Source organism: Gobio gobio (assembly GCF_949357685.1).
Source record: "Gobio gobio genome assembly, chromosome: 9".
Lineage (NCBI taxonomy): Eukaryota > Metazoa > Chordata > Actinopteri > Cypriniformes > Gobionidae > Gobio > Gobio gobio.
The window spans coordinates 7289205-7311125 of record NC_137115.1 but is presented as its reverse complement, the minus strand read 5'-3'; the positions used below and the strand labels follow the sequence as shown (position 1 = coordinate 7311125).

Here is a 21921-nt window from a genome sequence, read left to right as displayed (position 1 = left end):
AAAAAAAATCTATATTTTCTTATATAGATCCGAGTTTGTACAGACACTATAAACAGTCCCATGAGGTGTAATGGCATTCATGTCACTGACTGAACACTAAATAGCCTACGTTTTGTTTCACATTTCACCGCTTATCAACTAAATCAAGTGTTCACTAAACAACCAGATTCCGTTCTCGTTCTGTTGCAGGAGGACGGGAGAATATTTCCATCTGCTGGACAAAGTGTAGCATTACAGCGGAACCCACGAGACTTTCAGTGTTCATTTACAATCATTGAGATGCTATTATAGTTTTTATTTTTGCGTTATTTTATTTCTTTTTAATCATTTGTATGTTTAAAAAAAAAATTCTATATAGTTACTTAGATCGTTTATATTATACGATATTGTTTATCTTGATGTGTATAAAAATATAAAATAAAACTATGAGATGTTTCCTTCGCAAGAGTTTTTTGTAATATTTAAACATTTCAAGTAACAAAAACGATTAGTAAGACTTTATTTTACAGTGTCCTTGTTACATATGTTACATGTACTTACCATAGTAATAAGAGTACATCTTACAAGCATAATTACATGCAACTTACTACTTACAACTTAGTTAATCACCGATCAGGCATAATATCAACATGAAGTGAATAACACTGATTATCTCTTCATCACGGCACCTGTTAGTGGGTGGGATATATTAGGCAGCAAGTGAACATTTTGTCCTCAAATTTGATGTGTTAGAAGCAGGAAAAATGGACAAGCGTAAGGATTTGAGCGAGTTTGACAAGGGCCAAATTGTGATGCTAGACGACTGGGTCAGAGCATCTCCAAAACTGCAGCTCTTGTGGGGTGTTCCCGGTCTGCAGTGGTCAGTCTCTATCAAAAGTGCTCCAAGGAAGGAACAGTGTTGAACCGGTGACAGGGTCATGGGCGGCCGAGGCTCATTGATGCACGTGGGGAGCGAAGGCTGGCCCAGACGAGCTACTGGAGCTCAAATTGCTCAAGAAGTTAATGCTGGTTCTGATAGAAAGGTGTCAGAATACACATCTCAGTTTGTTGCGTATGGGGCACATGAGCATCAGAACTGGACCATGGAGCAATGGAAGAAGGTGGCCTGGTCTGATGAATCACATGGTCTTTTACATCATGTGAATGGCTGGGTGTGTGTGCTTTGCTTACCTGAGGAACACATGGCACCAGGATGCATTATGGGAAGAAGGCAAGCCAGTGATGCTTTGGGCAATGCTCTGCTGGGAAACATTGGGTCCTGCTATCCATGTGGATGTTACTTTGACACATACCACCTATCTAAGCATTGTCGCAGACCATGTTCCCCCTTTCATGGAAACGGTATTCCCTGGTGGCTGTGGCTCTTTCAGCAGATAATGCGCCTGCAACAAAACAAAAATGGTTCAGGAATGGTTTGAGGAGCTCAACAATGAGTTTGAGGTGTTGACTTGGCCTCCAAATTCCCCAGATCTCAATCCAATCGAGCATCTGTGGGATGTGCTGAACAAACAAGTCCGTTCCATGGAGGCTCCACCTCACAACTTACAGGACTTAAAGGATCTGCTGCTAACATCTTGGTGCCAGATACCACAGCACACCCTCAGGGGTCTTGTGGAGTCCATGCCTCGACAGGTCAGGGCTGTTTTGACAGCAAAAAGAGGACCAACACAATATTAGGATGTTATGTTATGCCCGATCGGTGTATTACTCAGTACTTAAATATATAATTACACTGTAACAGATACACCTTAAAATAAAGTGTAACCATATGTTTTAGTTTGATTAAATACTGACCTAACAAGCAAACTGACAATTACCTGGACATCGCAGTGGGTCAGAGATTTGATAACATTCAAAGTGACCTGGTTTAAATGCCAACTAAAACATCATGTATGTCTGAAAATGCTGTAAATAGATCTAAACTGTGACATTTGAAACCATGTCCTTTTCCCCACACAAACACAGCAGATAAGCAGAGACTGGAAGAAAGCAAACATGTTCTAACCTTGAACAGTTTCTGGATCTCCAGGAGGTATAAAAACAACCCAGCGAGGTTTACACATAATAACACGTTCATAATGATCAATTCAAAGTCCACCTTTTATTGGGTCAAACCATTTCCACAGTTTTATAAGTTAACTACGCAGAAAGAATGTTTGCCAGTTAACCTAAAAGTGTAATTCAAGTGTTATTGAAGCCAAAAAAAGACATTTATCACTGGAAAACCCGGCCTTGGAAAGTCATTTGAAGGGTTAAATCTAGAATCTGAATAGTAGCTAAAATGCCACTGCAGGACAGAATAATAAAAAAAAAACTATAAACTATATTGAAGTGCTGTATGCCACCTATTTTAAAAATGTTAAATAGTAAAAACACTAACCTCCAAGCATTTTCAGGGTCAAAGTTCAGCATTATCTGCAGACTCAGAAAACCAACAGCCTCAGAGTTTGTGAAAAGTCAATCTTTTAATTTAAATACAATTTAAGCTGTAACATAAAAGCCGATTAAACAGAGGTCTTACAGAACAGTACTTTGTGCATTTATATATTTAGTCATATATTTTTTTCAATGTCATAAAACAAGACTGAACACATGTCGAAACAATATGTAGAACCAGACCTACATTGGCCAAAAAACATCCGGAAGAGTCCAAATATGTTTGGGACCACCTGTCTAATATACGCCGGCTCTTTCATCACTTACATTAAAACAATTGTCATAAAGTATGTCTTTTACATGTAAAAACGGAAAGAAAAAACATATACTTGTAAAAAAAAAAAAAAATGTGGCTCTGTTGTCAAAACTAGTCATCGCCTCCAAGGATTTCAAAGCCAATGGGTTACAATAGAAAATATAGCGATCTGCTTCCTCGTAATAAAAATCTATCGTGTGTCAGGTTTCAACAGACATTCCCAATGTAAAACATTCCCCATATCCGTCCTTGCAATCCGACGAAAGCCACAAAAATATATGTTATAGCATCATATGATACGACAATATTCAGCATGTCTATCTTTGGTTTTCTATTCATTCAAAGACTTAGTGGTACATAGAGCAACATAGTATCAAATCTAGAGATTGCACATCTATAACCATCGAAAGGGATATTTCTCGTAACAATCTACACGGAGTAAAAAACATAAAGATATCTATTATACATGCTGTATCAAGAAGCGATTTGAAGGAAGGGCTTTTAGCACTTAGTAATATTCCTGGACTATTGAACAGTTTTATGCAGCATATTATACAACAGCAAAAACGAGAGTGGGCCTGAAGTCGGTGTGCAGTTCTGCGATTGTGAAGGAAGTCGCCTTCCCGCTGTACAATCTTGCATCTGTCTGGTGGTTTGTAGCACATTCTGGGAAATCACCGCTCGCCCCACTGGATCTTTGAAATGTGTTTCTTCTCATAGTAAATACCACACGGTACGTGAACCTGGTTTCGCTTTGCAGGACTGGAAGTTCTTAGAGCGCTGCAGAAGAATTGACAAGGGGCCAACAAATCGAAGTCTGAAATAAGTGCTGGAGGGTTTAATACACGGGCATCTCTGAAGAGAAAAATGGCTGTGTTCTCCTTCGTCTTGGCCGAAAGAGACGGTGAAGGGGTGGAAAAGGAGGGAGGGGGGGGGGGGGCAACGAAGGGCAAGAGGGGGCCTGGGTAGATGGAGGTAGATGGAGGAAGAGGATCTGCCCACCAGCAGTCGTCTCTCCAGTGCTGTGGGTCACACGATCACAGCGGCCATCTTTAGGGCTCAGGATCGCAGCTCCCTCAGAGTGAGGCGTACTTCTGGAAGGGAGGCATTAATATCATGTTAACATAGAGATTTCACATTCATATTATTCAAATTCAAGTCAATTCAAATTTATTTGTATAGCGCTTTTCACGATACATACACTCTAAAAAAAAAAAGTTTCTATATGGCACCAAAAATGGTTCTTGGCTCGTAATCATAGGGGAACCATTTTTAGTGCTATATAGCACCAATTTTGGTGCTTCAGTGGTTCTTCAGCGGTGCTATATAGCACCTTAGTCAAAGAACCGGTGAAGAACCTCTGAAGAACCAAAATTGGTGCTATATAGCACTAAAAAAGGTTCCCCTATGATTACGAGCCAAGAACCATTTTTGGTGCCATATAGAAACTTTTTTTTTTTTAGAGAGTGTATCGTTTCAAAGCAGCTTCACAGAAAATGCATCTACATTACAATTTAAATTGATTTGTACATGTTATGCATTTCAGAAATGCACATATACAAAGCCCACAGATTAGCTAACTATCTATTATTAATCAATATAGTAACTATGTGAGTATATTATTATACACAATATACACACACACTCAAAAGTTTGGTGACGGCAAAATGTAATGTTTTTAAAATCAAGGCTACATTAATTTGATCAAAAATACAGACATTTTATTACAATTAAAAACTTATATTACTCCTGTCTTCAGTGTCACATGATCCTTCAGAAATCATTCTAATATGCTGATTTGATAAGCAACATTTATTATTATTATCAACCGCTTATTTTTGTGGAAACCATTTTTCAGGATTCTGATGAATAGAACGCTTATTTTGAAATCTCTTGTAACATTATAAATGATTTTGATTAACTATGCATGTTATCTAACCTGCTGCTGGCCGTTAGGGGTCTCTCTCCTTCTTCACCTTCACATCACCTGCCAGGATTGTGGAGATCTCGCCTTGCATGAAGGCCCACGGCACGTTGGAGCCCACGAGGGGGCACTTCTCCCCGCTGGGGCAGTACACCTCACTTCCTGAGCCCTGTCTGCGGATGAAGTCTCGGGTGCAGGGGAAGCAGAACTTGTGCCCGGCCACCGATGGGCACTGGACGAAGTGCGTGTCCTCCAGGCGCTCGTGGCAGATGGTGCAGCAGAGAGGGGCACCGCCGCCTCCGCCTCCTCCTGAGCCTTCCGCGCCCATAACCGCGCCCTGGTCCGCGAGGGGCACGGTGACGGTCGTGGTCGGCCCTCCCGAGCTACTGCCAGCCGACGGTTCTCCGTTGCGCGATGCCAACCGCCGCTGCCCGCCGATAGGTGAAGGACTGGTGCTGTTCTGCCGGCCTGCGTTCGCCGAGTGGCTTCCGCTGCCGCCAGGAGCATCTTTCGGGGTGGCAGTGCCGACATTGTCGGCCACGCTCATGAGCGCGGTGATGGGCGAAGGGTCGCTACTGTGGGCCTCTGGAGGCTGTCCTGCGCTGGCTAGCGATGTGGCGGGCATATGGCCAGGCATGCCAGGGTACACGCCAAGAGACCAGTGTTGGCGCATTTCCTCCGAGGTCATCCTCTCTGTGCCTTCCGGCTCGGGTGAGGCTTTGCGTCTGCGTACCCGAGGCTGTGTGGGGCGGCCGATGTGGCAGAGCGCGGTGGGCAGCATGGAGCAGCTGGCATCCAGGTACGGCTGCGGGAGGGCGTCCGGGGCCGGCGCGTCTTTGAACGCCCGCACCGCGTCACTGAGAAACTCCGACAGGAGACGCCAGTCGCCGGTGCCATGCCTTTTCTCATACTCCACGTACTTGTACCCCGAGTTAATGACCTTGCCAGTGTCTTTCTGAGAGTCGTGAAACATCTGCTTGACCAGCGCCAACACGCTGGCGAACACGTTCCCAGACCCACATGGGTACTCGACGAAAACCTTCAGCTCAAACTCGACCATCAGTTTGGCATCGAAGGCAAACACCCTCCCCACCAGGCCGTGGTCCTTCTTAAAGCGGACATTGAACGGGGTGCAGGCAGAGAGGGTGTGCAGGGCCTCACGCATGTGTTTGGGACGTCCCGCCCAGTCGTCCGCACGGTTTCTCACGCTTTCGGAGAGCTCGGCGAGCGCTTCAGCGTTCCTCTGCTTGTCCTTGAGCTCTTTTTCAAACTCAGGGCTCATGAAAGATGCCACACCCACATTCATCCCCATGCCCAGGGCCTGTCTTTTACTGATCTCGTTCAACATGGGAGCAGAAATGGTCATGGGGGCGCCACCGGCTCGGGCATTCAGACCAGGTATGGCGGTCAGCAGACCATGAGGGGCTCCAACAAGCCCCTGCGCCATTAAATTGGGTGGCACAGCCCCCACCAAAGTCCTCCTTGCAGTAGGACTCTGCCTACTAACCTCAGGCGGACCTCCATCTTCCAGTCTGGGCAGCCCGTTGGGCAGCCTGCTGGACCCGTACTCACCCCTTCCCCGTTCATATCGCTCGGAGGGCGGTCTGCCGGCCTCCATAGGACCCTCCTTACCAGCGGGACCGTGTTTACCGCCGGGCTGCGGTCCCGGAGATCTGCCGTCCTGCATCACGTGTGTTCGCTTGAGCTGCCGCGCCGTGTCGATGAGCAACTCGATTCTGTCCGCGCCCTCGTAGTTCACACAGCCTCTGCACACGGCCTCGCTGAAGTCCCAAATCATAGCCCAAGGCATCTTTGGCAGGTCGCAAAGGTAGCACCATTGCCGCCTGGAAGATGCCTGCGAGGAAGAGGACATATTTGATAGGCCCTCGCGATCTTGCGTTCTCAAATCCACCCTGAATCTCTTTCACAGTCCGCCTCCGAGCGTTCGGGATCGACTATTTCCTCGTTACGGACGACTATATACAACTCCGTCGGATTTTGTGTCATTCAGAATCGAGGTGTTTGATGTTTCTGCCAAGTCGTCTGGGCCGCAGAGTTTCTCCTGGAAGACGTTCCGAAAGTTACGCAACTCTGAGCCGTTGAATTGTGGGAAGTGTAGTTTTGTACAGCTGCACGCGCGCTTCACTCGTAGTGCCTACACTTTCTTTTTGCCTGAAGAAAGTCCATTATTATTTTTTAAATAAATAAAGTCCAACGATAATTATGGAGGAGAGGCATCAGTCATCACACAATCTTTTTATTGTAAGACTCACAATATATGTGTAATAACTTTACACAGCGGAAAACAATTAGTATGTATTTATTGTATCATTATTTTCTCGCCTTTTATTTATTTATTTAAAATATATATTTTATATAATGTATTTTATTAGATTTATCTCGAACTATAATGACATATACTGTATAGCTCGTTTTATTTCGGTTATGAAAACATAATTGTAACGACCATTCCTTAGTCAAATAAAACTTAACCACGCTAGGAATATGAATGTGAATCATAGACTGTAAAAAGATGTGAATATTGCAATATGTTCTTGCAAAAAGTTTATTCGACTGCAATTCCCAGTTTACAAATGGTTAACGTCACGTCCGCTATTCCCAACGACGTGTTTCAAAAACTTCCGGTGTTAAATTACAGAAATGACGTTAAATGTTGCTGTTGTAAACGCTAATCTTCTGTTTAACAGTTTAATTCCGTTCATAAGATGATATATAGACGTTTGATACTTGTTTCTAAAGCATAACGTTAGCATGTTTGGGACGCATTTTTTGTTGTTGCAGTAAACAAGCTCATTTTATTTAAATACTTGAACTTTTAAATTATAAACAGGAAATAACAGAACAGTCAATGAAAACACACTGGTTGAATAAATAATTATACAACACATCCACTTACAGTATAGTTTTAGTGTAGGCTAATAACAACAATAAAAAAAAAAATGTTTCTTTCTTTCCTTGTGTGTGTGTGTGAAGTTATGGTGTTGAATGTTCCTTGTTATTCTGTGGATCCAGTTTGCCACTCCTGTCTGACTGGGATTTGTCCTCCAGAATGGCAGAAGGTGGCAGCTCGGTGTTTGTTTCTGCTGCAGATTTGCGGTAATGCTTACAAACTGTGTACAAGCCTTGCACGAGGAAGAGCACAGAGATGGTGCTGTAGTAACCTCCATATACAAGAAACTGTAAAAGATTAAAATACACGTTTATATTCAAACATTCATGGTTTTTCTTTTACTCTCATGAAAATGTTTTTAACCCTGTAAAGCCTACTGTTTTCATATTTTATACAAGAATTTCTAAGGCCTCTAAATTATCAACTTTGCTGAAAAACACACAATCTACTACATTCTGTCGTCTAAATGAGAGTTTATACTTTTCTAGGAAAAGGCCTTTTAGTATAGGCCTACTTGTAAAAACGCCCCTCTTCAGGTCGTAGTTCATGTCTTTTTGCTGTGAAAACTTTACTGATTTTTATAAAGCAAACAAGAATAACTTGTTTATTAGCCTACTAGTAATATTTCAAGATGAACACTTACTTGACTGAAGCAACTTAGGTTTACTTGATTAGCCATACAGCATTGTGTGTGTGTGTGTGTGTGTGTGTGTGTGAGAGAGAGAGAGTGAGTGTGTGATTATCCAATATGATACCTCAGGCTTTTGAGGAATGCTTAGGCTATTTAGAGCATTGATCATAAAATTAAGCATCTAAAATATCTTTCTAAGATATATTATTGTGACATATTTAGATACTATAATATGTCACTATATCATACTATATCAGTCGCTTGATCTATCAAATATGATAAACATAAAACATGCTAACTTCACGATTTTCTATATATTATATAGAATTATTGGCCCCACTTTATATTAGGTGGCCTTAAGTACTATGTACTTACATCAAAAAATAAGTACAATGTACTTACTGTGTTCAAATTGTATTGCAAAACCTTTTTGCTGATATTGAGGTGGAATACAGGTAGGGTTAGGGACAGGTGTGGTGGTATGGGTAAGTTTAAGGGTAGGGTTAGGGACAGGTGTGGTGGTATGGGTAAGTTTAAGGGTAGGGTTAGGTGTAAGGAAGTGTCAACTGTGTAATTACAAATGTAACTACAGAAATTAATTACAGTTGTAATTAAAGGCAGGTTTTTAAAAAAAAAAAATGTAATTACAATGTAAAAACATGTATGTACACAATAAGTGCATTGTATCAAATGATTAATTAAATTGTTAGTACATAGTAGTTAAGGCCACCTAATATAAAGTGGGTCCGAATTATTTACTATTATATTTTGTCATATGTTAATTTCCATGTGAGAGCTGACCTGTGTTGTAATGTCCAGTCCCAGGGCTGAATTGTCCACTACAATAGCAGTAAGTATAGTTTGAAGTGTAAGGGCAACAAAAGTGTTAATGCCAAAAGTTAGAGCATAACATTCCACGGAGAGGTTAACCGCGATCTGAAACCTTCCAGCAAAAGAAAAAAAGTACCAGCAAGTTAGTCAAGGAGAAAACACACAAACAACAACAACAACCAAACTTCAGATGCTGCCTTAAATGTGGTCTATATAAGTCATTTCAACTTAAACACTAATTATATTAAATTGACTGTCACCGTCTTTTTACCCCTGTAGTAATCATCATAAATTAGGCATAATTTGAAAGCTTAAATACTCAAACTTCATCCTGTGAAAAACATTTAGAAATCGGACATTGTGTTACCATGGAAACGGTACTTTAACTCCTTTTTGCCAGCTCCTCTCCCTAGTGGGCGTTTCATGTTTTATATTACAACATTTTAACTATTTTATAATCAAACATTTATTTTTCTAATCTTGACAAAACATATCATCGTAAAGGTCAGAGACTCAAGGTTCCATATTTGGCGACTGTTTTGTGATAGAAGTGATATTGTGACAGACAATTATTAATTTGTTATAGGAGAACGCATCAATTCAAAAATCAATGGAATGTGGGTGACACCCGGTGGTAGTTTTTGGTATGACATAGGCCTACTCCTAAACAAAATCTCATAGGAACTTCAATTTTTGTGTTGTCAACATCAAATCTGGAACACAACTTGGTTAGACATATGGCTTTGATTTTATATAAATTTTAGAGTAAAAAATTAATTATTTTGCAAAATATATATTGTATAAAAGATGTTTAGTACAGTACATTTGTTACACAGTCTGTTCCAAAGCATTCATGAATTACAGCCATTTAAGTCTGGATAGTCCATTTTCATGCTCAAAAAGGTTGGTGACAGTTAAGGGGTTAAAAATAAGTTGAATCTTATAAAAGTATAAGTATAGCCTACTTTTTTATAAATAAAACGTATAATTTTTTTTTTGAAAATGGCTTACCTTGTTTTGAGGAGTTGTGGTAACATAAAAACATGACTTATTGATTGACTTTTGCAGCACAACATAATTATAATATCATATATATATATGATTGTATATATATATATATACAATATATATATATAATGTCATATATATATAATGATTGATGATTTAATGATTTTTTTTTACCACCGCGTATATATATATATATATATATATATATATATATATATATATATATATATATATATATATATATATATATATATATATATATATATATATATATATATATATATATATATATATATATATATATATATATATTGTTTTTGAAAGAAGTCAATTCTGCTCACCAAGGCTGCAATTATTTGATCCAAGATACAGCAAAAACAGCATTATTGTGAAATATTTTTACAATTTAAAATAACTTTTCTATTTGAATATATTTTAAAATGTAATTTATTCCTGTTAGCAAAGCTGAATTCTCAGCATCATTACTCCAGTCTTCAGAGTCACATGATCCTTCAGAAATCATTCTAATATGATGATTTGCTGCTTATAAAACATTTATGTTTATTATCAATGTGGAAAACAGTTGTGTACAATTTTTTTTCAGGATTATTTAATGAATAAAAAGTTCAAAAGAACAGCCTTTATCTGAAATATAAAGCTTTTGCAACATTATAAATGTCTATACTGTCACTTGATCAATGTAATGCATCCTTGCTGAATAAATGTATTCATTTCTTTAAGTTCTTTCCCAACAAAATAAAAATAAATCTTACAGACCCAAAACCTTTGAACGGTAGTACAATGTTACAAACGCTTTATATTTCAGATAAATGTTCTTTTCAACTTTCTATTCATCAAAGAATCCTAAAAAAATGTCTTTCAACATTAATAATAATCATAAATGTTTCTTGAGCAGCAAATCAGCATATTAGAATGATTTCTGAAGGATCATGTGACTCTGAAGACTGGAGTAATGATGCTGAAAATTCAGCTTTGATAACAGGAATAAATTACATTTTAAAATATATTAAAATAGAAAACCGTTATTTTAATAATATTTCACAATATTACAGTTTTTTGTATTTTTAATATCATAAATGCAGCCTTGGTGAGCAGAAGAGATTTCTTTCAAAAACAATCAAAACAGTACAGTTTCCAAACTTTTGACTGTATGTGTGTGTTTGTGTGTGTGTGTGTGTGTGTTTTAATTATATATATATAGCAGACAGGGCTTAGATTAAGCCAGGATTAGGAGTTAGTTCAATTAGGACAAGTAGCTTTTATAAACGTGCCTTAGAAAAAAAACATTACTGCTGTGCATCTTGAGACAAAACAGTGGCAGTGCTATATTTTAAGATCTGTCCGTGCAAGTTTCTTTCAGGTAAAACAGCTCAAGCATGCATTTTAGTCTGGGGATTAAGCCTTATATATGTGTGTGTGTGTGTGTGTGTGTGTGTGTGTGATCCAAAAATGAATCTTATGCTCTCTATGTTTATTGTGTAATGACTAACTTACATTGCGATTGTGATGAGGAACATGTATGAGGCTTTGAAGATGGCGTAGCCTGCATAACACAGCCAGATATTGTCAGTGAGGCCCATGAGAAAGACGCACCCTGCACCTATGGCAGAGAAAACCCCCAGGGAGAGCTCGCCCCACACGCCCCACTGGACTCGGATATAACCCACAGAGAACGCCGCGGCTGCACCTGAAAGAAACCATCACAACATCACTCACAACAAGGGAGATGTCAAATCTGGGAACAAAGAAGAGGCAACAATTAAATCGGAGAAATGCATTTAGACTCTCTATTCTGTATGCTGCTCCGTACTCAGTTATGTTGCCTTTGTTTGAATGTTCTTGTCAAGGCATCAAAACTGGGAGACATTCTTTTCTGCTGCACTTAAAGTGACTACTAACCAAACCCCTACTGTTGTAATTGCTTAAATTATCTTCCCCACACATACTGGGCTGCTGAATTCATATGCAATCTGCATAACAATTACGCGTCAGAAGGCTTCTGCTCATGATTTGATGTATGGTTTGCGGATAAAGCAGGATTGGTTTGGTTTGCCCATGGTTTCCCAAGTGGGGTTTCACACATATGAGGAAACTCGTGAGGTAATGAAAAGCTAATATTTCAATTAAATGTAACCATTAATATAAATAACTGTAGCTGCTGATTATATTGAAATAAAACTAAAATTGCAAAAGCTTTAGTTAGTGTGATTATCAAATCAAAGGCTGTGATTTAAAGCTTTGTTTTATAAGCACTTTTTGTTGTTCTGGTTGAAACTCTGGCCCCGTCCACACAAAGCCAGAGCTTTCCCGATCCGACCTTTTTTCCCCTCGTTTCAAGAAGCATCTGCGTACATACGAGAGCAATGAAAACGACTCAAAACGATGTAGTATACATGCCAGGCCAGTAGGTGGCGCTGTAATTCTAGCACAGAGAGACACTAAAAACGGAGAAGAAGAGTTGGGGCTAGAAGGGGTGCAGCAATGGTAGGAAGTGAGGTGAAATCTCACGATAAAATTACAATAAATAAATCTGCTACTTACCAGATTGTGTTTTATTAACGCCTACACCACCCCAACCCTACACCTACCCTTACAAATAATGCAAATACAGTAATTAATTGACGCAATATTGATGTGCGCATGCCCAATGGCAGTAGTTGTATCCCTTCTAGGCCCTGTCCCAAATGGCACACTTCATGTGCACTTTCGGTCTTGTGGACTTACAATGGCCGCTGCGTGCGTGTGTCCGTTAAGTCCACGAGACCGCAGGGTGTCCCATTTGTCATTTTAGATCTCAGAAGTGTGCTCGCGAGTGCCCCCTTCGAGGTCGGTATGCACCCTCGATGCGCACTTCAGCCGAGCCCGCACTTTATTTCACCGTTTATACTTGACGCGCTCACCGTTGTGCTATTCTTTAAAACGACAGAGGGCGTCTAGGAGTAATTGTTCTGTAAACCATCAGGAAAAAGTGTAGAGAAGAAGTGGGCTAATACAGGTGATGATATTTATTTTAGTACACTTCACCGAAAACCACACTAAAAAAGAATTGTGTAAAACTCAGTAAACCTTGATATTACTTGTGACATGAGAACAAAATATATGCACACAAACTTAATTAACGATCTCTTAAAAAATTCCTAATTTCACTTAACATTTTCATTTAGTTTCTTGAATTTTTTTGGATTAAACGTGGATCTTTATTTAAAAGTGCTTATTTCTGCTTTTTTAGCCTCATTTTGTAAAGATAAGCACCTAATTTGTATGTGCAAACTGGGTGCCGGTGTGATGAGATGTCATGCTCGGCTAGATTCGCCTCGAACTCGTTCATCTTCGGATGCGGAGTTGCACGCGCTGTTACAACAAATGCGCTGCACACCGCCGGGCAAAATGGGGTCTTGCGCACCCAAGGGGGTAATCCAGCACCCGGAAAGCGTACCTTCCATAGGGGCAGCCATTGCTTACCAAGCCATCTCCTGCTGATAGCATCCCATTGACTCCCATTCATTTTGGTGTCACTTTGACAGCGAATAACTTTGCATCTGAGGCGTTTAAAGACTCCATTTGTCCATTGTTTATTTCTAAAGAAACACGAAAATGTATAAAAGGCTCCATTACCTTGTAGCTTACACTATTTGTAAAAAATAGGCTAACAATTGCGCCATAACCACGCGACTCTCGGAGCGCAGTAGAGAAATTAGGGCTGCTCGATTATGGAAAAAATCATAATCACGATTATTTTGGTCAATATTGAAATCACGATTATGTAACACGATTATTTCACATGACTTTGGGAATGTGTTGTATTTATTAAAAATACACCTTTCAACAATTCAATTGAAATTGTAACATTTGTTGTACTTTTTGAACTATTAAAATAAATAATATAACATATATTCGAATCAAAGTATAAAAGTATTCACGTAAAAATGATAACCACAAATAAATAAGATCAACAATATGGTTCGGCTATGCTTTTCATGTATGTCTAACATTAGTTTTCAGGTACAGAAATGTATCAAATGTAAAATAACATTGCATATTTGAGTGCATAAATTAAAGATTAATCCTATTAAACTTACAAAAGCTATTCAATCAAGAGCGGTGAGTGATGTCCTTGTCTTTTGTTGTTTGACATTAAACAGACAGCAGTAAAGGCTACTGCCCCTTTAAGACCTCGCGTCTTCTTTATCGACTGTATAAAGTTCACTTAAGGCATATACAGACTATGTCTGCTAAGATACTCATCAAGATGGACATGTTGACATACGTTTTGTGTGAGTTTGTCCGTTTAAGAGCAAGACTTGAAAGAGAACTCAATATTTGCGCGCTGAGAGACGTGTGCGCGCTCTCGGATGAACGCACAGAGACACATTTTCTCACAGCGCGCGCGGCTTCTCATTCTAAACCTAAACCCTAAAGCACTAAACCCGAGTGATGACGGTGAAAACGACTGGTCATATTCGAACATATGGCAGCACTCGCAATCTCGCATGCATTGAACAACGTTTACAAAGAGAGAATTATTTGAAAAATATTAGGGGAAAAAAGGACGTTTACACGGCACCCCTGCTCTCGTCAGTTTTTGTTTCTTTATTAGATTGTCATAGGTCACTCTGTTTAATTTTCAAGTGGTTAAACAAATTCGTGATGTTCCCTTGCGTTGCAGCCACTACCATGTAGCAAATCTTAGCATGTTTCTGCTCGTCGTCTGTTTCCTCGAAGCCAAACTGTTCCCAGACAACGGAGTTGGTTTTGCCTTTTTTGCTCACCAAACGCTGCTGTAACTGCCCTCCTTCTGCCATCTTTACTCGCGCCGAGTTTTTACATTCCAGCGGATGATATGCACACGAGTCTCGCGACCTGAGAGAGATTTGTGGGTTCGGGAGGGGCGGATGAGCGCGTGCGCGTTTCATTCAGAACGCAAGGCAAAATAATCGTTTTTTCTCGATTGTACTATTTTGGTGATCGTTGGGAGGCAAAATCGAAATCGAAATCGAAATTCGATTAATTGCACAGCCCTAAGAGAAATTACCGCATAGACTCGCAGGCAATCTTTTGCTGTCTATGAGGCAATCGGGGGGACGTGGAGGCATAAAGTCCGATAAAGTTAAGGGAGAAGCGTGTGGAGAAGCCCATAGAGAGGCAAAAGCAACGGGACAAACTATTTCAACAACGTGATTCAGATTTCACTTTGCACAACTACTAGAAGGCTTGCCACTGTCAGACTGGTTGCTCACGTCACATCTACGTCGTCAAGCTCAGTCTGCGGCTGCGCAGTACATCAGCCATCAGGAAGTGAGAGCTTCTAACTGACTTCACTTTTTCTCTGTGAAGTCTATGGGGTTGCTGTGTTAATTTCTTTTACTGTCTATGGCCCTGTCCCAAAAGGTATACTTCATGAGCACTTTCGGTCTTGTGGACTTACAATGGCCGCTGCGTGCGTGTGTCCGTTAAAGGATTAGTTCACTTTCAAATAAACTTTTGCTTATAATTTACTCACCCCCTTGTCATCCAAGATATCCATGTCTTTCTGTCTTCAGTCGAAAAGAAATGAAGATTTTTGATGAAAAGATTTCAGGATATTTCTCCATATAATGGAAGTCAATAGACCCCAAACGGTTCAAGGTCCAAATGAGAGGTTCAGTACAGCTTCAAAAGGGCTTTAAACCACATCAAACGGTACCAGACGATAAATAAGGGTCTTATCTAGCGAAACGATCTGTCATTTTTTTTTAAATAAATAAAGTTTAAGTTTTATAAGCACAAATGCTCGCCTTGCTCTGTTCAGTGATGCACGCTCGTGACGTCACGTAAAACGCAATTACGTTGAAAACGTCACGCTAGACGCAGGCGGAAGTACCGAGTCAGTGTTTACAAATGAGCGGAAGGAGGAGCATATCCACATATTCAAACGTCTTTGCGCCTGCGTCTAGCGTGACCTTTTCAACGTAATTGTGTTTTACGTGACGTCACGAGCGTGCATCACTGAACAGAGCAAGGCGAGCATTTGTGCTTATAAAACGTAAACTTTATTTATAAAAAAAAAAAAGACCAATCGTTTCGCTAGATAAGACCCTTATTGATCGTCTGGTACAGTTTGATGTGGTTTAAAGCCCTTTTGAAGCTGTACTGAACCTCTCATTTGGACCTTGAACCGTTTGGGGTCTATTGACTTCCATTATATGGAGAAATATCCTGAAATCTTTTCATCAAAAATCTTCATTTCTTTTCGACTGAAGACAGAAAGACATGGATATCTTGGATGACAAGGGGGTGAGTAAATTATAAGCAAAAGTGTATTTGAAAGTGAACTAATCCTTTAAGTCCATGAGACCGTAGGGTGTCAAATTTGTAATTTTAGGTCTCAGAAGAGTGCTCGCGAGCGCCCCCCTTTGAGGTCGATATGCACCCTCAATTTGCACTTCTGCCGAGCCCGCACTGGTGCGAGCTACGCAGCGGACTTTTTTTTTTTTTTTTTTACGCAGCTGACTTCTTCCCGGCAGTCAAACCGGCATTACGTCATGAAAGTGCGGACTCAGAGGAAGACAGTGAGGGATTAGGGTGCTATTTGGGACAGGGCCTCTGTACGCACCCAACGCGCACGACCGCACGCTCTGCGTTGACGTCATTTTTGCCGCGCGCACCCTCGCCCACCCTGTCCCAAATGGCATCCTAAACCCTCACGGTCTTCCTCTGAGTCCGCACTTTCACGACGTAATGCCGGTTTGACTGCCGGGAAGAAGTCCGCTGCGTAACCCGCACCAGGGCGGGCTCAGCTGAAGTGCGCATCGAGGGTGCATATCGACCTCAAAGGGGCCGCTCGTGAGCACCGTTCTGAGACCTAAAATGACAAATGGGACACCCTGCGGTCTTGTGGACTCGCGTACACAGCGGCCATTGTAAGTCCACAAGACCGAAGGAGCACATGAAGTGTGCCATTTGGGACAGGGCCTATAAACAAGGCTTTACGCAGTGGACTTCTTCCCGGCAGTCAAAGCGGCATTACGTCGTGAAAGTGCGGACTCAGAGGAAGACAGTGAGGGTTTAGGGTGCCGTTTGGGACAGGGCACTAGTCTTTACCGTGTGGGACGTGGTGTGATGACATCATTTTTACATTTTATACGGATTGGCTGTACACATGAAAACGCAAGGGTGTCGGTTTCAGATTTATCCACTCTGAGACCCGGTTTAAAAAAATATCGGTTTCATGCTCCCAAAAACCCGGATCTGTGTGGACAAAACGCTGAACCGATACACAATTTTGGACGGGGCCTATCTTCACATCCTGATACCAATCAATAATATAAGTGATCTAAATACGTACATTAAAAAAAGTACATATATCTTCTGTAGAAGTCTCTGATCCAAAAAAAAGTCCAATCATTGCATTTGGTCCGAATTTAATACATACTGTTAGAAGCAGGAAAAATGGACAAGCGTAAGGATTTGAGCGAGTTTGACAAGGGCCAAATTGTGATGCTAGACGACTGGGTCAGAGCATCTCCAAAACTGCAGCTCTTGTGCGGTGTTCCCGGTCTGCAGTGGTCAGTCTCTATCAAAAGTGCTCCAAGGAAGGAACAGTGGAGAACCGGCCACAGGGTCATGGGCGGCCGAGGCTCATTGATGCACGTGGGGAGCGAAGGCTGGCCCGTGTGGTCCGATCAAACAGATGAGCTACTGGAGCTCAAATTGCTCAAGAAGTTAATGCTGGTTCTGATAGAAAGCTGTCAGAATACACAGTGCATCACAGTTTGTTTCGTATCGTACTACAAAAGGTAGTACAATATTTGATCTAGGCCATTTTATATCTTATTTGATGACTGACCAACATCAGAGAACCATAACCATGCGAATGTGTCATTCAATTATTTAAAATATGAACTTAAAATCTCATGGAGTATCTTTTGGGAAGCATATTCAGATGTCATTCACTTTCAAGATAATGGCTTTATTACACTTTTGATAGTGTTTATGGTAAATCAAATCTGATACACTCACTAAAATATCCCACAAAATGCCTCACCTACAAGTGTGCAGACGGCCTCCACTCCCCCATTATACACAGAGGCTGTACTGGAGGGCTCAATGTGGTCCCACATCAGCTGGACGTAGTTGAAGACCTGTCCATATCCAGCAGTGGCCAGAGCCCACCAGAGGGACCACTGCACCAGACTTCTGGAGGAGTAGGTTTCTTTGATACTCTTCCACATTTGTATGCCGGAAGTTTTAATAATGTTTCCCCAAGCACAGCATCTTACTGTAGCCTCCTTTGCTAGATCTGCACCTGCAACCTCATCCAGTGTCTCCGTAGACACATCCACCTTCTTCTTAAAAAACACTCCATGTTGAGGCATCGGCAGGACCAAAGAAACACAGAAAGCCACTGCCATCAGACCCAGAGTAATAGTGTTTACATGGAAGTAGCTTGTGTCCGCTAATGATATTAACAGCTGGCCTAATGTGGCTCCACAGGTATAGCCGGTCAGCATGGCACTGCGAACGTACCCCGTGGCCCGTTGGTAGCATTCAGGAGGTATGACGCTGTAGATATAGGAAAAATAGGCCACTTCGGTGGAGGTGACAATTGCAAAATTGAACTGTAGGTAGGTCAGAGCGGCCAAGCTGTTAGCAAAGCACAGAACTATATAATTTGTGACAAGAAAAAGGCCTTGAGCAACAATTAAAGGTTTGTATCTAAGCAAATCTGTCAGTAGGAAGACTGGACAGAGCACGGCCAGATAGGAGTACGTCCAGATGGGAAACAGGTAGTTTGTTACCTGGATGAGAGGAAAGAAGATTGTTTTTTTGTAAATTGCGTAACAGACGTTATTAAGATAAGACTGATAAGGCATGTGTAGCATGCGTGAGGCATTGCCATTGTAGTAATCAATGGAGAATGCTAATGCAGTTAAATTCTATTAATAAATAAATAAGATGATTATTGTGATTATTACACTAGGTTTCACAAACAGGACTTAGGCTAAACTAGGATTAGGCATTAGTTCAATTAGTACATTTAAGTAACTTTTATAAATGTGCCCTAAAAAAAACATTACTGGTGTGTATCTTAAGACAAAACAATGGCACTGACATATTTTAAGATACATCAGTGCAAGTTTCTTTCAGTTAACACAACTCAAAAATGCATTTTAGTCTAGGACTAGCTTAAGCCTTGTCTGTGAAACTGGGGGTATATGTTACCTGAAAATTGTTTGGGTGAGATATATACATCAACCGTACAAAATCTAATCAATACTAGACAGTCATCCTTTATCATTTCTATTGTAATAGGAGTACTAAATGCTTATAAATTGTACTGTGTGTGTTTGTTTCACAATGTTCACTATTTAAAACAATGGATTAAGTCCTGGCAGAAAATTAACAGCAGCCTACCTTTTCCATTAAGTTTACAGACATTTCCTTCAACCCTAAAACACAATGCAATGCGTAATTCAAAATGTTCCTTCAAATTCCTTCATATTAAAACGATACATTAGGCCCTTTGGTTGCTATATCTCTAAGCCACATACAAATGTAAAAAAGCCATCCTCACCACTTCCTCTGAGATGTTTTTGGGTCCCACTAAGTAAGGCGTAAGGAAAGGCTCTGCCGGTCTGCAGTTGGCAAAGAAACCATAAAGAGAGAGTAAAACCGTGGGGAAGACCCAGTCTGACCTCTTCATTTTCCTCCAGAGATTCATTCTTATCTGCCTGTCTATGTTTTCACTACCACAAGATTACGGTATGTCTCTCCTTTTAGGTCTAGGAACTGTTGGTTTGGTGTTGGTGTTTTTGCTGTAAAGTCAAGTTTCTGATTTCCAAGGATCCTGTGCAATGTTGGTAACTGAACATATTTATGATGGAGACTTTGATCTGTGTGCATGTACGCCCTAATTGTTGGTACATAGTATATGTGTGTGTGTGTGTGTGTGTGTGTGTGTGTGTGTGTGTGTGTGTGTTGACAAAACAAAAGCTTTGATGACTTATCATTTTAATAATTAATGATTTGTCATGGTTATAATTGAACCATAATAGCCTATTCAATTCAATGCAATATGTTTATTTGTAGCACTAGCCTATATATCGTTTCAAAGTAGAAAATGCCTGTTTCAAATAAATAATAATAAAATAAACACCAGGAATGACCAGGGTTTAGTAGCTTGGGAAGATTCAGGAAAATCCACGGGAAATTTAGTAATCTGCAGTGTGTTAATAATTATGTTGGGTAATATTTTCAGTAGGCTATAGGCCTATCATAAATGAGTTGGAAAACGTAAAATGATAAGATTTTTTTAAACATGATCTCCTGAGAAAACGTAACTATTTTATGAGCTGGCGATGTCATGAATTTGTATGATGTGATTCGAATGGAAACGATTTGTTCGATTTTTACGTAGCCTATAAACAAATAGCCTACCGGTAAACTCCTTTTTAAGGACCTTTTGCATTTTTGTAATTAGAGATGTGGATTTTATTTCAATATCCCTATGTATAGTTGGGTTGTTGACTTGACATTTTCACTAGATAAAAATGTATATAAGTATTGTCAAGTATTGTACCCTTTGCAGTAGCATAAATGGTTAAACATTTATTTGTCTAACATGGTCGTGGACCTGTTGATATAAAAACTAACTGATATAATAATTTTTTTAGCTAAATCTCAAAGTTGTCGTAGCATGTGGTGTGACTGTCTCAAGCATAGTTCAATGAATTACAACTTTTATAAATGAAAAAGAAAAGCATAGAAATGTTAATAAATACCTCAGGCATAAATTTACAAGTGTAAATTATTAAATCATTATTTTTTTCATCCATATATTTCTAAAAGCACAGGTACATTTTGTCACTGAAAACCATGTCCTCCAGTGTGACTGATTTTAAATCGGGCAACTTTAATTAGTTGAAGGACCCAATTTAAGGTCATGTTACTGAAAGCCCATGTGAAGCCACATGTGCACAAGGGATGTTTTTATCTCAGAATTGTTCAAATATGAACTTTTTTGGAACCACTGTAAAAGTGTACATTTCTGTTGTCTGTTCACATTTCAGTAAAAAATAAAAAAACTGTGAAAGAATTAACAAAGTTAGTGACCCCTTATATTTTCTCAAACATCAAACTTCACACTACATAATGATATGTATTTTGTCTTCAAAAGTGGTGTTTTACAGGACATTTTTTTACTGCTAACCTATTCATCTACCCTCATCTTTGTGTTATTTTGTTGTTTATTCTATTTATTTATTTGTACTATTATTATTATTTGTATTTTATAATTTTTCTTACTGGTTTTTTGTTATTGTTATTTTGTATTTAATTGTTGTGCTATTTGTTGAGCCATTCCACCGAATGGGTAACATTTCAGTCCCCACGAAATTTTTTGTATAAATTTGCATGGAAATTAACTCTAAAATACATTTTATAATTAAGCAAAGTGTCCTGAACATTAATCTAACTGAAAATGTAAAATATAAAATTTAAAACATTATTAACAACTGAGAACACACACACAAAAAAAGTATTCTAAATCTAAACCTTATCATGAAATATAATCAATAAAATTGTTCAGAAATCATACTTTTTTTGCATTGTTGTGTGACTCCAAATACCATCTATGCTTAAAAAAATATATTTTTTTAATAAAAAATCCATAATATGTTAATATACACATTTTAGTCGTGTCCCCAGGTTTTCACTCAGTCCTGTTATCCTCACACATTGCCCCCTCTAAAAACTTGGAACATGCCACTAGACAAGCTTTTCAAAAGGATGTTGCATCATCTGGATCTTATAGGCCATGGGGAGAGCGGGGCTGGGTCAGGGGTTGGTTGGCACACAGTTCAATTCCAGTACACTAGAGGATGTTGCCAAAAAAAATATAACATTAAAATGACTGTCAACTTGAC

General features: G+C 39.8%; 2 protein-coding genes across 3 annotated transcripts; both read right to left on the bottom strand.

The window, feature by feature from the left end:
- Positions 1-2448: 2448 nt before the first annotated feature.
- irf2bp1 (interferon regulatory factor 2 binding protein 1) lies at positions 2449-6714 on the bottom strand. Of its 2 annotated transcripts, none has more exons than XM_079825336.1 (2): positions 4632-6714; positions 2449-3786 (listed from the first exon to the last, which is right to left on the bottom strand). In XM_079825336.1, the coding sequence occupies exon 1, from the start codon at positions 6487-6489 to the stop codon at positions 4645-4647; it is 1845 nt and encodes a 614-aa protein (XP_079681462.1). In that variant the 5' UTR covers positions 6490-6714; the 3' UTR covers positions 2449-3786; positions 4632-4644. The 2 variants fall into 2 exon arrangements, with proteins under 2 accessions (XP_079681462.1, XP_079681463.1); XM_079825337.1 differs by having other exon boundaries at positions 2450-3786; positions 4680-6714.
- An 896-nt stretch (positions 6715-7610) lies between these two features.
- Positions 7611-19718, bottom strand: slc19a3b (solute carrier family 19 member 3b; the record flags this gene model as incomplete). The annotated part of the gene is made up of 5 exons (XM_079825288.1): positions 7611-7814; positions 8960-9101; positions 11513-11705; positions 18042-18795; positions 19572-19718. The coding sequence occupies 5 exons, from the start codon at positions 19716-19718 to the stop codon at positions 7611-7613; spliced, it is 1440 nt and encodes a 479-aa protein (XP_079681414.1).
- Between the last annotated feature and the right edge of the window lie 2203 nt (positions 19719-21921).

Coding starts and splice junctions, on each gene's coding strand:
- irf2bp1 (XM_079825336.1), bottom strand. CDS start 6,489: ATGTCCTCTTCCTCGCAGGCATCTTCCAGGCGGCAATGGTGCTACCTT.